Raw genomic sequence first — 14,250 nt, 5'->3', positions numbered from 1 at the left:
GTTTCTGGCTGGTAGGACATCTCAGTTGATGGGCCAGGAGGCCTGGTCTGCAGGGTGGTGACCTGGAAAGGGAACTTCTGGGAACGGGGCTCTCACTCCCAGACATCTGGGGGCACAGGGTCATGGAGCTGCAGTTCTGGGAATGGCTACTTTGCAAATATCCTAAGAAGGCAGATGTGTTTGTATTTCAGATTTTAGGGTCTTTCATCCAGGAGGTTTCCCAGTAGCCCCCACTCTGATGTTGAGAAGGTGGTGACAGGCATGGGCTGCCTGTTTCAGGCTTTCCCAAGCCTTAGGAGGTGAGATGGTGAGGGGTGAGGAGATGGAAGGCAGAGGAGACCAACCCTTGCACTCTCCAGGTGCTCCTTTCCCAGACATTCTTCAGTGGCCCTGCCCCTGTCATGGATTCTGCTGACTTCGCCACCCTCATCTCTCTTGACATCGTCGCAACATTGGACACTGTCCATCACCCTCTTCTTGAAAAACCTCTTCCCTTGGCTTGGTTCCCTTCCTGCCCTTCTGGCAGCGGGCTCCTCCCCGCCTGCTTTTGTTCCTCCCTCCCCCTAGATGTAAGTGCTCTGGAGGCTCTGACCCCAGTTCCCACCCTCCCCAATCCATTTCCCATCCCTTGGGGATGTCACTGGCTTGGAGAGCTTCAGCCATCACCTCTGTGCCCCAGCGGTGGCTGCCTCCTCCCTCTCCCCAGCCTCTCTCTGGAGCCCTGGGCCCGCGTTCCCACGCCTGCCCCACAGAGCCCTCTGCTCACATGTTCCTTTGACAGCTCACAACTTGGCATGTCTGAAATCCAACTTTGGTTTCCAGGAAGTGACCGTGGGTGCCAGAAGCCTCTCTTAGCAGACTGGTTTGGACTTCGAGGCAATATGGCAGACTGAGCTGATAAGGAATAAGTTTCAGCCTCCCAATTGCCTGCTCCAAACACACAACACACGCTGGAAAAAATACAACCAAAATAAAAACCAGGAAGCAATGTTGAGCCAGAGCTAAGGAAGGGAAGTCATTATGTGCTAGAAATAAAGATGCTCTCAGACTCGGCAGTTAGCAGTTATGTGAAATGGCCAAGGCCCTTGCAGGGGGTTCGGGGTCTAATGCCTGCACAGGGAGGAGAGGCCAGACTGAAGCCCCCCTGGAATTCAGCTCCCATAGGAATCAGAGAGCCATCCGTGTCACCTGTCAGAGAATATCCGTTCATCTGGGAAGTCCCCAAGGGAGCATGAAAGGAAAAAGTCACCTTGGAGAAGCTTTCATGCTGGCCTGTATGTCAGGTGTCTATGGGCTCTGAGGACACATGACCCGAATCCCTGAATTGTCTGGGGACCCCAGGTCAAGAAATGAGGGGCTATGTGGACTCTTTAAGCATACATCTTGGCTCAGCCTTACACCTACCTCTATGGTAAAGATTAAATGAGTAAATATATGAAAAAACAACACACAACATGTTTAGAATGACACCTGACACATAGTAAGGGCCCTTGGCAAACTTCTCTTCAGGGACCAATCTTAACGTCCTGGCTCTACTCTTGGGGTCGCCGTGAGTGGAATTTTAAAAAAATGAGCAATTTTTATTGGAAACACCTAATTGTCATACAAGATTATACATTCTGTGCATATGTATGCATGTGAATGTATGTTTATGTGTATATGTGGGTGTACATGTAAACTGTTACAGGATATTTTTTAAAGGTAAAATCAGCACTTATACAAATACAAAACGAATACTCATCTAAGATTTAACTCATTAATTAGTGAGAGAACTAGTAAGGTATTACAACTGTATCAAGGAGAACCCAGAGTGCTTATAGTCAGGTAAGGAATGTTGAAATACTTTTTTAAATGGACACAAAACTGTTAGTATTCCCAGGGTGATAACCAGGCATTTCATGACACAGTTTGCCTTTCTGTGGACAGGAGTTGCTTGCAGTGGAACATTTTCTGCAAGTTAACTTTTATCTGTACAGAGTTTAAATAGCCTTAGTCAAAGACACATACAGACAGATGACCGGGATGCCTACTAAATGTCAAAGCCACAATTTTTCTTATTTATGGCAATCTCCATTGCATGTAATATTTTACATTAGATATATGACTTTGTGGCTTATTTTTCAGAAACTGATAATTTGTATCTAAAGAGGTGAAAATTGCCTTTTAAAAATGTCCTAGTTTCATCCCTTATTTATTCCACACTCAGTCTGTGGAATCCATTGGTCCATAGATTAGCCACAGCACTAAAAATTCTTTCCATACCAACAGTAGACACTGGAATTAAAGTAGGATTTTGAGCCAGTTTTACATATTTGAAGCAGCAGGCTCTTTGTTGAAAAACATTTCCACGTATCAAGAAATATTCTCTCAAGGCAATGAGACAAGATACCAAAGTCCTCATAAAGAGGATTTGGAGGGACTTTTATTTTTTCCTCCATGGAGACAGTTTCCAGATTTGAACTATTTACCAGAAGAGGGGGGTTTTCATTATTAGTCAAATACAAGTGCCACATAAAGGCTCTCAGAGTCTGGTAGAGGAAATTTCCAAAAGCAACACTTCTTCAGGTATTTGATCAAGGTTTGTGGTCTTCCTGGCTTTTGACCCCTGTGGTTTATGAGTCCCTGTAGTCCCTTGCAGCTGACACTTAACACCATGAAATTTATTTAAAATTAATATGCAAGAGTTGATTTTTACCTTGTAATTTTAGTTCACTTTGCATATGTGGTTATAGCCCCTTTCTCAATTCTGATGTTCTCTATTTCTGCTTTTTGCCTTATTTGTAGAGGTTTTACCTGTCCTATTGATATTTTATATAAATTAGTTCTTGGGTTTAGCTATCATTTCCATAGGTTTGGTATTTAGTTTTTTGTTTTTTAACATGCCAATTTCTGATTTTATCTATTAATCAATTTCTTACCCCCCCTTTCTAGTTTCTTGAATTGAATGTTTAGTTGATTTATATTCTTAGTTGTTTAATTATAAAAGTTTAAAACGATGTGTTTTCTCTCAGTATAATTTTGGCCTCTTCCCATAGTTTAACATAGAGTGTTTTCATTATTTGTGTTTTTTAAATAGTCCATAATCGTGGCTTTCCCCCCTTTATTTCCCCCCAAGAATTATTGGAGTGTTTTTCAAGGAATTGGCTTTTTAAGTTATCATTGTTAGTTTTCTCCTTTTATTCAACAAACACTCAGGCAGCATTTCCTCTGTGTTGGGAACCATAGCAGCTGCAGGAATAGTAGAGGGAATACAGCCTGCACAGCCACTGCCTCTTGGGCGGGGTCGTCAGTCCAGTGAGATACAGATGGAGCCACGCAATTAATCACAATCACAATGAATATTATGGAAGAACATCTCAGGGTGCCCCACGACTTCTAAACTTGACTACAAGTGAGGTGGCCTGTTGTACTTAGTGAACATCCCCTCAAGCTTATTTCCTTACCTCTTTTCCTGAACGTGAATGCTTTTAGTATCTCTTTGACTCAAGTAGGCGAATAATTTATTTTCTTGCACATATACCTAATGGTTTCTTCCTGGGGCTTCCTATAAATTCTAAAATCTAAAGGACCCTCAATTCATATGGGGTTTTAAGTTTATGACTGTACTTGTAATAAAACGTTAAAACATGATAAGTAAATGCTGTTATTTTTTGAATGAACAAACTATATTTAAAAAATTAAATCTTAAAATAATTTTTTGGCATAATACATGCACATTAATTTTAAAAGCCACTAAGTACTGAAAGGCTTAGTGAAACAATGAGCATCCATCTCTCCATACTCCATTCATTCCCCAGAGGCAACCACTTAGCCGTTAGCTGGTTCTGCTGATAGTCCGCCACATTCCCACCAGTGTGCTTTTGCTGTAGTTTCTGGATCCATTTACTTTTGACAGTATTGGGTGACTTCTTTGTATGATAGATGCTGGTTTAGTTTTCCTCATCTTCCCTCATTCTTCACACTCATGTTACGACAGTTAAATCACTTGTTAAGTGAGTATTTCGTATTTTAATTATTAGGGATGTGTAAATAGGGTTCTCTGTAATCAAGTAGTAAACTATTAAGAACATGTCCTTTCTGGAATACTTCTTTGTTTCCCTAGAATTCTAACTCCCTTTAAAAAAAACTCTTACCCTAGCTTCCTTCTATCTACCAGATATAACACACACACAACACACACACACACACAACTCTTGAACAATGCAGGTTTGAATTGGACAGGCCATATATACGCAGATTTTTAAAAATTGACCCACCCATTCAATTGACCTGCGAAGTTCAAGCCTGCATTGTCCAAGGGTCAACTGTGTATGTATATATAATATTCTATATATAATACATTATATTATAGATTTTAATATTACATTTTAAATATTATATAGGATTTTAATAGATTTTAATATATGTTTAAAAATTTTTAATTTATTTTTATGATATATAATAAATATATCTTTTTCCAACAAATGTGTGGTCCTATCAGGTTTTTATGGCACCTTCTCTTTCTCTGACACATCTCCCAGATGTGGATCAGTCATTCTTAAGGCCTGCTGTTCATCTGTCATCCCAGCAAATCCCTTTACTGCTCCTGGATTGGACCCACTGTTTCCTATATCCCATGTCTTCTTACTAGTTGGTTTATTCCTTTATTTTGCTAGGAAGTTCTTAAGTAGGTTTCAAATACATGATTGGGAAATAGATGTTCTGAGCTTTTCCATGTCTTCTATCATCCTATGCATTATTATTCAGAAGTCTGATGCGACCCTGACTTTCATTTGTGGGCACAGGATGGAGCAGATGAGTGAAGCTAACCAGATCCAGCCCTTCGGAATGTGTGTGAGTGTGAGTGTGAGTGTGAGTGTGGGGCGTGGGAAGTGGTGGAGAGTATGTGTATAGAGGCAAGGTCCACAGGGGGAGGTGTGCACTGGAGGAACTCGGCTTTCAATTTAGGAAGCATGCAAATGTGACTGCCTTGGTTGTCCCAATCTACCAGAGAACCCCAGTTATTGACTCGAGAAATCTGCAGAGCGATTTTCAGGGACATCCTCCAAGGCTCTAAGCTCATATTGGCCTGGTCATATCCATGTCAGGACACAGATGCCATGCTTTTCACCTCTGTGGTGCCATGCATAGAGGTACTCGACAGGCTGGGCAGATCGGATAAATGTGGAATGGGATATGGGCAATTTACCAGCTGGGTCCAGAGAGCCAGTGATATGGGCATTGGGCATCAGCATGGGTCAGCTGCAGTGAAGTGAGGGTTCTAAGTTGCATTAATAAAGAGATGACCTCCTCATCAAGAGGATGAGGGGCCTGCCAAACTTTACATTGGGGCAGTTCATAACTAGAGTGTCTCGTTCTGATCTGGGTGTATATTGTTCATTTAGTGAATTTCTCATCCTTAAATGTTTATTCCAAGTGCCTCTCTCCTCTCTCTCACCCATAATTTACTTATTATTTGTCTGGGTTCTTGGTCTCTGTTTACTCACCATGTTGCTATAATAGGCATCTCTCTCCTCTGTGAATTGAGTTCCCCAAGGATACTCAGACTGTGATTATGAACCTGAAGTAGAGGCAGTAGTCTTGGCCCCATCTTTGTCACTTGGCTTTGTGAAGACCAGATGAGTTGTATATTATGATGCTTTACAAATAGCAAATGGGGGATGGTGTTATTTCCTGTCCATTTGTTAATGTGATGAATTACAGGCTCAAATTAGCAAGCCAGCTAAGCAGCCGCTGTCCCTAGCATCTGTGTAGCATCCCCACCCTGACATGTCCCGGATTTCTCAATAGGAAAAAAACAACTTGCTATTTACTCTCTAACTTGTTCAGCACCGGGACCTTCCTTTTAGCTTATTCTTTTACTGCTCCTCCTTGAAGTCCTTACACTGTCACGGCTCAGCTGGGTTGTCGCACAGCTGTGTCCTCTGTAGGTCCATAGGCTGAGGATCAGGGAATTGGGTAGGGCCTGCCCATGGCAGCCCAGGCTCCCTGATGTACCAGACATGGCCTGAGTCTCGGATTTGCAGACCTAGGTCTTGGGAACTGCCCTGCACGTGTACTGAAGAAATCTAAAGGGATTACTTCAGTTCCAAAGGCCTGCTTTTCCTGGAGCTGGATGTCCCCTGGTCCTGTTCCACTGCTCTCTGCTGTTTGACAGGCATTGACCACTGGCCTACCTCAGTCTGACGAATGTGGCAGGTCTGCTGGTCCAGGTCCTTGCACAGATAATTGGGGTCTCCACACCAAACTTGACCAAGGACGCTCTAGGACTAAGTTCCCTCTCCATTATACTCCTGGGCTCAGCCATTGATCGTAAATCCCAGAGGCACAGGGTCCTGGAAGCTAAACATGAGGGAGCCATGTGCTATGCCAAAGCCAGCCCTCTCCCAGTGACCTCACTAAGATCCTCTTTTTAAGCCTGTTCTCCCAGTGTAGACTCCTCTCCTCAAAGCCATTTTATTCAAGTAGACGTATTGCCATTTCCTACTAGTCCTTGACCTGGGACATGCAGGATGACCAGGTTCCCATGCCTTTGTTCCAAAAGCCTCCTGTGCACATTGAACCACTCTTTCCCTGGTGACTAGCTTTACACACCAGAGATCTCAGTCATAAAGGATCTCACTTCTCTAATCTCTGGCCTGTGGATACCTGTTCCTCCTGTATTTTCTCAACTAAGTCATCACTTAGATGACTGCATATGGATAAAAAGCTTGGCTTCTTTTAATTAAAATACCATAACTAGTATAAATATAACACAGACATAGACTATAGGGAATCTGGAGACTGTCTCCTGGCTGTGGCACAGCACACACAGGTGAATCGTGTGAAATTTCCTGGGGCCTTCAGCAATGGCAGAGATGTTGAGGAGAGAGCCAGTAGCTGTGGACTCAGGGAAAGAGGCTGATGTAGCTGTGCATTACTCTGGGACATGGAACAATTTGCTTTACAATCTGGGCTCCTTGCTGTTGTAGGGTCTGTATATCATGGAGGCAGATGCTGTGCAAGAGACGCTGGCATCATGTAAAACAGTGGACCAGGTAGCTTCAGAGGCTGTCTTCCAAGTGTGAGAGCCTACAAAAAATGACAGACCAAGGCCATGGAACGTCCCATCTCGGCACGAAGCTGCCTCTTAAACCCTTTAGTTGTGCTCAGGATTCGGCACAGCACAGACACGCCATTTGGATGTTTCCTTTTAATTTTTGCCCACAGTTGTTCTTTCTCTTTAGCTTCTTCCGGTTTATTTCTCTTCTTTCTCATACCTATGTGTTCTTCTCACTCCAGCTTTTGAATCGAAAAGACAAGACCACCTTTGAGAAATTGGACTACCTGATGTCTAAAGAAGATAATTACAAGCGGACTCGGGAATACATCCGAAGCCTGAAGATGGTTCCCAGTATTCCCTATCTAGGTAGGAGTCCGAATCGGTTATTATTTATTAAGAAACCTGCTCGGTACCAAATAAGATGTTTTGTAGTTGCTAGTTGAGAATTTTCCAGGAAGCAGCATGGGCCATGGATAAAGAGGTAGTTAATTGGTTGGCTCCTTTTATTGAAATAGGTTGATGATACTTCCCAAGGATGGGAACCTTGATGAAGGCCTTGACACAAGGGATATTCTGCTTCTCACACAAGTGTCCTGTGGATCCCAAGCCTCCCCAACCTGCAGCCCAGAAAGGTCACAAGACTCTTACTGGTTCATCCACATCCTCCCAAACTGAGGGAACTCAGGCCCAAACACCTCTGTTTTGGTTCTCGAGACATTATTAATGTGTGTGTGTGTGTGTGTGTGTGTGTGTGTAAATCCTAACCCGAGGATATGCCAGGGGTTTGTACTAACAAAATTAAAATAATGATTATTGATTCTTCTGATTAGAAAATAATACACATTTATTGTAAAAAAATTAGGAAGAAATTTACTATAATTTGTTATCCCACCTACAGATAATCTTGTTTTGCTTCATATCGTTTGATTTATTTGGGTGCATTTAAAAAATATATGTTTATACTATTGTGAACATGTAATATTATTACCTATATTTTTATACTGTGATTCAACCCCATTAACTCTAATTTTATGAAAAAATATTTCTATCTTTTTCTGATCTAAAAACAAGAGAAAATAAGGTTTTATAGAAGTGACCTCTAATATTTTCAGGATCTAATGCAGTTTGTTGGACATATGTTTTTGACAACTTCAAAATTTCTTCCATGAGCATTATTAATTTAGATTTTCTAATTCTCTTAAAGCCAATTTGGAAAATTTAATTTTAGTAGAAAATTGTCCATTTGACCCAAGTTCTAAAATTGAATAGCATAGAATTTTTTCCTCATTTAATTTTTTTGACCATAGAGTTTTATATGGTATTCTCTTAAAAAATTTAACCTCTGCGTGGTTATATTTGCTTTGTATTCCTAATAGTGTGCATTTTCCTTTCCTCTTTCTTTAACTTGCTTTGCCAGGGGTATGTCTGTTGTCTTTCCTGAGACTGAGACTTTGTATTTATTTGTCAGGCACATTATCCTGCTTTCTGACTCACTGTGTTCCGTTAGCTTAGAGGTGCTTTCTCTCCACATTCTAATCCTCTGAAATTGGGTTGCATTTTTCCATAGATGGTAACAGAGCATGTGACATTGCTTAATTGACAGCAGTTTTTCTTATACATAAAATAATGGTTCACCTTATAATACATGACATCCTAAATTTGATGAAATATGGAATTTCTGCTTTTGTCTTTTTTAACTCATTGCTCCTATTTTCCTTAAATTAATTTTTTCTCTTACTTGCCTCAGTTGAATTATTGGTTCATTTGTATATATACTGTTCTTTCCACTTTAATTTGAAAAACAGTAAAGGGTATACATTTTCTTCTAATCGCTGCTTTTGTTATATCCTACATGTTTTAATGTATAGTGTTCTCACTGATATTGTTTAAATGTCCTGTTAATTATGGTTTCAATTTTTCTTTTATCCAAGTATTACTTGAGGCAGTGTTTTTTTAAATTTTCAAGGGTGTGGTTTTTTCAAGTGGCCTTACTGAGATGTAATTCATGTATCATCTATGTAGAGTTCAATAGTTTTTAGTATTTTCACAGAGTTGTGCAGCCATTAGTACAACTTAGGATATTTTTATCACCCCAAAGAGAAACCCCATATCCATTATAGTCACTCTCTTTTTTTTCTAGCCACCCTACTCTTCACTTACCCATCCTCAGACCTAGGCAACCACTAATCTACTTTCTGTCTCCATAGATTTGCTTATTCTAGACAGTTCATATCATTTGAATCTACAGTTTGTGGTCTTTTATGACTGCCTTTATTCCCTTAGCATTATGTTTTAAAGGTTCATCCACATGGGAGCATGGTCATACTGCATTCCTTCTTATTCCCAAACAATATTCTATTATATGGATACACCTCATTTTATTTATCCATTTGATGGACATAGGGGTGGTTTCACTTCTTGGCTATTATGCATAATACTGCTATGAATAGCTTTGGTTTTTAAAAACATAGTCTTTCCTCTAACTTTTTTACATTAGTTTAGAATATATAAAATATATGCTTTCTAGGTTTTTAAAAAGGTTTGAGATGTGTCTTGTGGGTTAATATAAGATCAGTTTTTGTAAATGTTTCCTAGGTGCTGGAAAAGAGGGTGTAACTTCTCAAATTGCTATTGTAGTTACTCAATTATAATATTCAAATGAATATTTTTGACCACTTGGTCTCAGGACAGGAATATATGTTGGAATTCCCTTGCCCTGCATTATTGAATAAATAGAAGTTTGTAAAGTTATAGATTTATTTCAAAGTGTCCCCTACAAAGTGATCTTGGTTACATTTATTATTTGCTTTTATTTCTTTGAAATATTTAAGTCTGTGAAATGTTTTATTTTTCCTTTGCATTCATTTTATAAATCTTTAACTATATTTTGGATTTTAATGTTTTAAATTGCTTCGTCTTAGGAGTGATCCTTGAAAACAGCATTTGTTGGACCCCATATGCGAGACCTGGCCTTTTAATAGGGGAGTAAAAGTCCCACATTTGTTTAGTCTTAGCCATATTATTGGGTTGAATATCATTCTGTGCTTTCTTTTTCATGTTTTCTCATCCTTTCCTCATCTCCTCTCATGGCTGGCTGTAAACTGTGATGTTTTTCTACGTGGTGACTGGCAGATCCCCTCTCACATCCAGAGATGGAGAGCATGTTGATTGCATAGCTCCAAGCCCACTCCCTCTTTGCTGGAGGCTAATCAATTGAAAGATGAGATTGATGGTATTGGGATGAGGACAGCCTAGCACAGTCCACTGGTCCCATTAGCCGGTGCTCCAGGGTCATTAGGGATGGCCTCTTCTCTCTCTTGAGAAAACACGACAGCTGCCATGGACTGTCTGCTTTCTCTGTGCCTGGTACTTCGCTAAGCTTTTTAATGCATTATTACAGTGAATGTTCACAGTAGCCTAGTGAATAGGCAGGCGCGGAGAGGTTGCCTGGGGTCAAATACTGGAAAGTGGCAGAGCCAGGACTCTGCCCAGATGGTCTGGCTTGAAGCCCTGAGCTTTTAGCACTGCCCTCTCCTGACTCCCCACCTCTCCTGTCCAGGTCATTATTTTCCTCTCCTCCCTGAGGTTGCCACCTGTACGTCCTCTGCCATTTATGACTGTGGATGGCTTCCATCGGACGCTGTATGAAGTGAAATGAACTGTGGTACTCTCTGTTCTTGGGCCACAAAGCGTGCTGCCTGGGGTTCCCGAGGGCATTAGTCCATGGTCTCAGCCACGGGCAAACTGGACCAATACCATCTCCCCTTTCTGACCCATGTCCCTTGTCATCTGACCAAGCATATACGCCCAGGTCCCCCCACTACAGACGAGTCCCGTCCTCAGGCCACTGGACAGAGGCATCCTGTGCGCCACCATGAAAGCTCTCGTTAGACTTGTAGTGGACAGGTGGCCTGTGCGGCCCTGAGGCCTCTCCATCACCTCATCTCAGCTGCTGCTTCATGGCAGGTGCTTCCCAAGAGATTCCGAGTAGGCCCCTTTCTCCTGCAAGGCCTCCTGCTTCCGCCTCTAAGCCAGCCAGCTTCCCTGCCTCCTGCGGTCCCTTCAGCCTTAGAATAGTCTCCCTCTCCCCTTAGGCCAATTGCACTGCATTTCACATACCTCAGAAGACTCCTGACATATACAGGAGTCGTAGCTGCCGCAGCTTCATTGAAAAAAGTGAAGCAGGATCCCATTCTGAGTCTCAGTGGGGCCCTACATCCAGAGGGCAGCTCAGAGCCCTGCCTGCACGTCTGATTGCCTTGGACAGATGCTGCCCAAGTGCAGGTCGTGGTTTCAGTACTGGATTCCTCTTGAAAACCCAACCTGTTCCGGGGATGAGTTTGTTTATCGAAAGAGGAATCATTACATAATTCCTGGGAAGTGCAATATAGCAAAAAGTTGTCTGAAACAGTTTTTCCCCCTGGCAGCGTCCTCCCTGTAGGACTTTCCCAGGGGGAGAGGGAGTTATGTTTGGGGAGTGACTTTGGGTCAGTCCCTGGTATTTCCTGCTGCTTAGCTCCACGCTTGAGGCCTTGAATGCCACCTAAGCAGCTATTTGCCTCTCGCAGCTGGTATGGGTTTTACTGGGATGATTCTCCTAAACTTCTGTGGATGTTCTGTGCTAACTGGTCTCCTGGGACTCTTCACCATGTATCTCTTTCTCTGTGGAAAGATGCCCTCACACAGGACTAGTAGCCCTCACCGTGTGGGTGTGTGTTCCAAGTCCTTTTAATGCAAATCTCCGGCACTGAAAGCTTTGGTACATTGAGTTCCTCATGAAATGTAATTTAAAAAACACTAAGAGAAAAACTACATTTAAAAAATAAGACTCTCTTTGTATCAAAAACTTTCTTTTTAATTACTTCAAAGTATAAAAATACTGGTGGGAAATAGTCATATGGGTTATTTGCAACTTAATTTTATCTGATAGCAACTTGTAAATGCCTAGTTCAGGTTGAAATAATGACAAAAGCAGGCAGAGCTTTGAAGGATGGTTACACCATTTATTTCTAAATAGCTTTATTGACTTCGAGAGTGGTTTTCACTACCTATAATTCCTTCCAGGAAATAGCTAAATAAAATGAGGAATGTAATGCATTTTCAAAGATTTAGAGCTGATTCTAAAAGTATATGCAGTGTGGAAAATTATGATCTCTCAAGGAACAAAAATCAGGCATTCTGACAATTCTGAATAGTAAGAGAACATTTAAACATTCTTGGTAAATTTACTCAGACTTCTAATATGTGAAGTAAATATCTAGAACCTAAGCATTCCTTTTTTTAAAGTGTAAGCCTTTATTTTCAAAGATGAACTTTGAAATTAAAAATAAAGGTAAGTCATTTCTGAGTATAAAATAAACAGACCCAAACTATTAGATTTCTAAAAGGACTTGAAAAGAGAAGTGGTCATTGGTCACAAAGAAGTATTTACACTGAGGCCCCGAAGCCCTCAGAACAGTGGGGTGAGTGAAGGGCTCCTCCAGGCCCTCTGCAAGGAGGGGGTGTCTCCACCCTGGCCCCAGCTGATCAGCAGGCCTCTGTCAGGTGATGCACTCCCCAGACTCCGTTTCTGCTCTGGTGCAGCTCACATCCCAGGTCTGATCACAGGCAGTGAACATAAAACCAAAAAGTGAGTTGAGCGCTATGAAGGGGGAAAGGCAAAGGAGTAAATAAAGGGGGGCCAACCCAGTCTTGGGGACCAGGGAGGGCTTTCTGAAGGGAAACTCTAAAGGATGAATAAATGGGGTGAAGGGTGAGAGGTGAGCATGCCAGACAAAGACAGCGGCTTGTGCAAGAACCCTCAAGTGGGGAAAACATGTTTGTTGGAAAAACTGGCTGGAGGGGAGAGAATGAAGGGGAGAGTGTCATGAGAAGCAGCTGGAGTGGAAAGAGGGTGAGATCTCCTGGGCCTACACACTGGGGGTGGGGAGCTCAGGCTCTGACCCCCCCAGGAGCAGTTGGGAACCGCAAAGCAGGGCATGACCAGATTGGATTAGCATTTAACACCAGTCACTTTGCCTACAGCATGTGAATGGCTTTGAGGAGGTCAGGCTGGAGGAGGGAGGACTGTGTGGGGAACATGCAAAAGGCTGTGGTGTGCCACTGTATTTCAGAAATGGCTAGGGGGAGGGAAAGCCCTTTCAAAACAGGCCATTTTAGAGCAAAGCCTTGGAAAGACATAAAACAGCTGTCAGGGAGCAGGTCCCTTATGGCTGATGGAGACACATGGCACTTGCCTGTACTTTGGCTTTGAGCATCGGTGTGTGCATTTGAGCAGTGAGCCCCTGAAAGCGGAGATGAAAGGCAAGCACAGGTGCTCTTGATCTGCCTCCAGCAGATGCTGCCAGCACGTCCACTTCCCAGATGTGCATCAGAGTGGCTGTTGCCCCTTTGGTGGGGCCACCAGTGCCACAGGACCAAGTTTGATGGCTCCCAAGTCAGGGTTACCACAGTATTATCCAGCTGTCCCCAAGTTTGCCAGCATTAAGGATAATCCTTTCCTGTAATGCCCAACTGAAAAAATTCCATTCCTCATGCAGTAAATCCAGCCTCCTCACCCCGCCCCAGCTCCCCACTCCACGTGTTTCCAAGGATCCCCAGGGAATGCTCATTTGTTCCACAGACCCATCCTGGTTGCTGCATGGTGCCTCAGCCGCTGCCGGGCCCCAACCCTGCCTTTCCTGACCAGTCTCTCCCGCTGAGTCATGTGGAGCCAGGCTCCTCCTTCCTTAGCTGGGGGAGCACAGCTCATGGGTGGAGAAAGGGGTGTCGGTGCCACAAAGACAAGCTGAAGCCCGCATTGCCGAATGCCTGCTCTGGAGTCCACGGGCCTTGCCTTTTCTCCTCCTGCCCGATGGCCACAGGCTGCAGGGGCCGGCTTGTTGCCCTCGCGCCCTAGCCCAGGAGAACCTGTGATCAAGTTTCCCCTTCTCCGGAACGAGGCCTCCTCCCTCTCTGGGGCCCAGCAAGCACGGAAGCACTGCCTCTGACTCATCTCAGACGTGCCTCTCAGTCAGCAGGACCATCAGACACCCGTGCCCCATGGGAAGGAAACCTTTCCATGGTCCTGTAGCGTGGTCAGCTGCAGGTTCCCTACACGTCTCCTGCCAGGAGAGCACTTGGCTTTACTTTTGCAATCTCGGGATTTGTTCCCTTAAAATTTCCATTTCTCAGTCTTGCTTCCGAGGCTGGGACTTCATAGTCTTGCT

General features: G+C 43.1%; 1 protein-coding gene across 17 annotated transcripts in view; it reads left to right on the top strand.

Moving 5' to 3' along the window:
• RALGPS1 (Ral GEF with PH domain and SH3 binding motif 1) overlaps window positions 1–14,250 on the top strand; it is a 226,324-nt gene that overhangs the window by 96,693 nt on the left and 115,381 nt on the right. For all 17 annotated transcript variants that reach the window (XM_079790424.1, XM_079790417.1, XM_079790431.1 and 14 more), the window contains one exon: window positions 7,282–7,408. In XM_079790424.1, coding sequence (XP_079646550.1) covers window positions 7,282–7,408 — 127 coding nt within the window. The remainder of the gene's footprint in view (window positions 1–7,281; window positions 7,409–14,250) is intronic.

This window comes from Cnephaeus nilssonii (assembly GCF_951640355.1).
Source record: "Cnephaeus nilssonii genome assembly, chromosome: 14".
NCBI classification, from domain to species: domain Eukaryota; kingdom Metazoa; phylum Chordata; class Mammalia; order Chiroptera; family Vespertilionidae; genus Cnephaeus; species Cnephaeus nilssonii.
The sequence above is the reverse complement of the archived record's forward strand: the minus strand, read 5'-3'. Positions and strand labels throughout refer to the sequence as shown.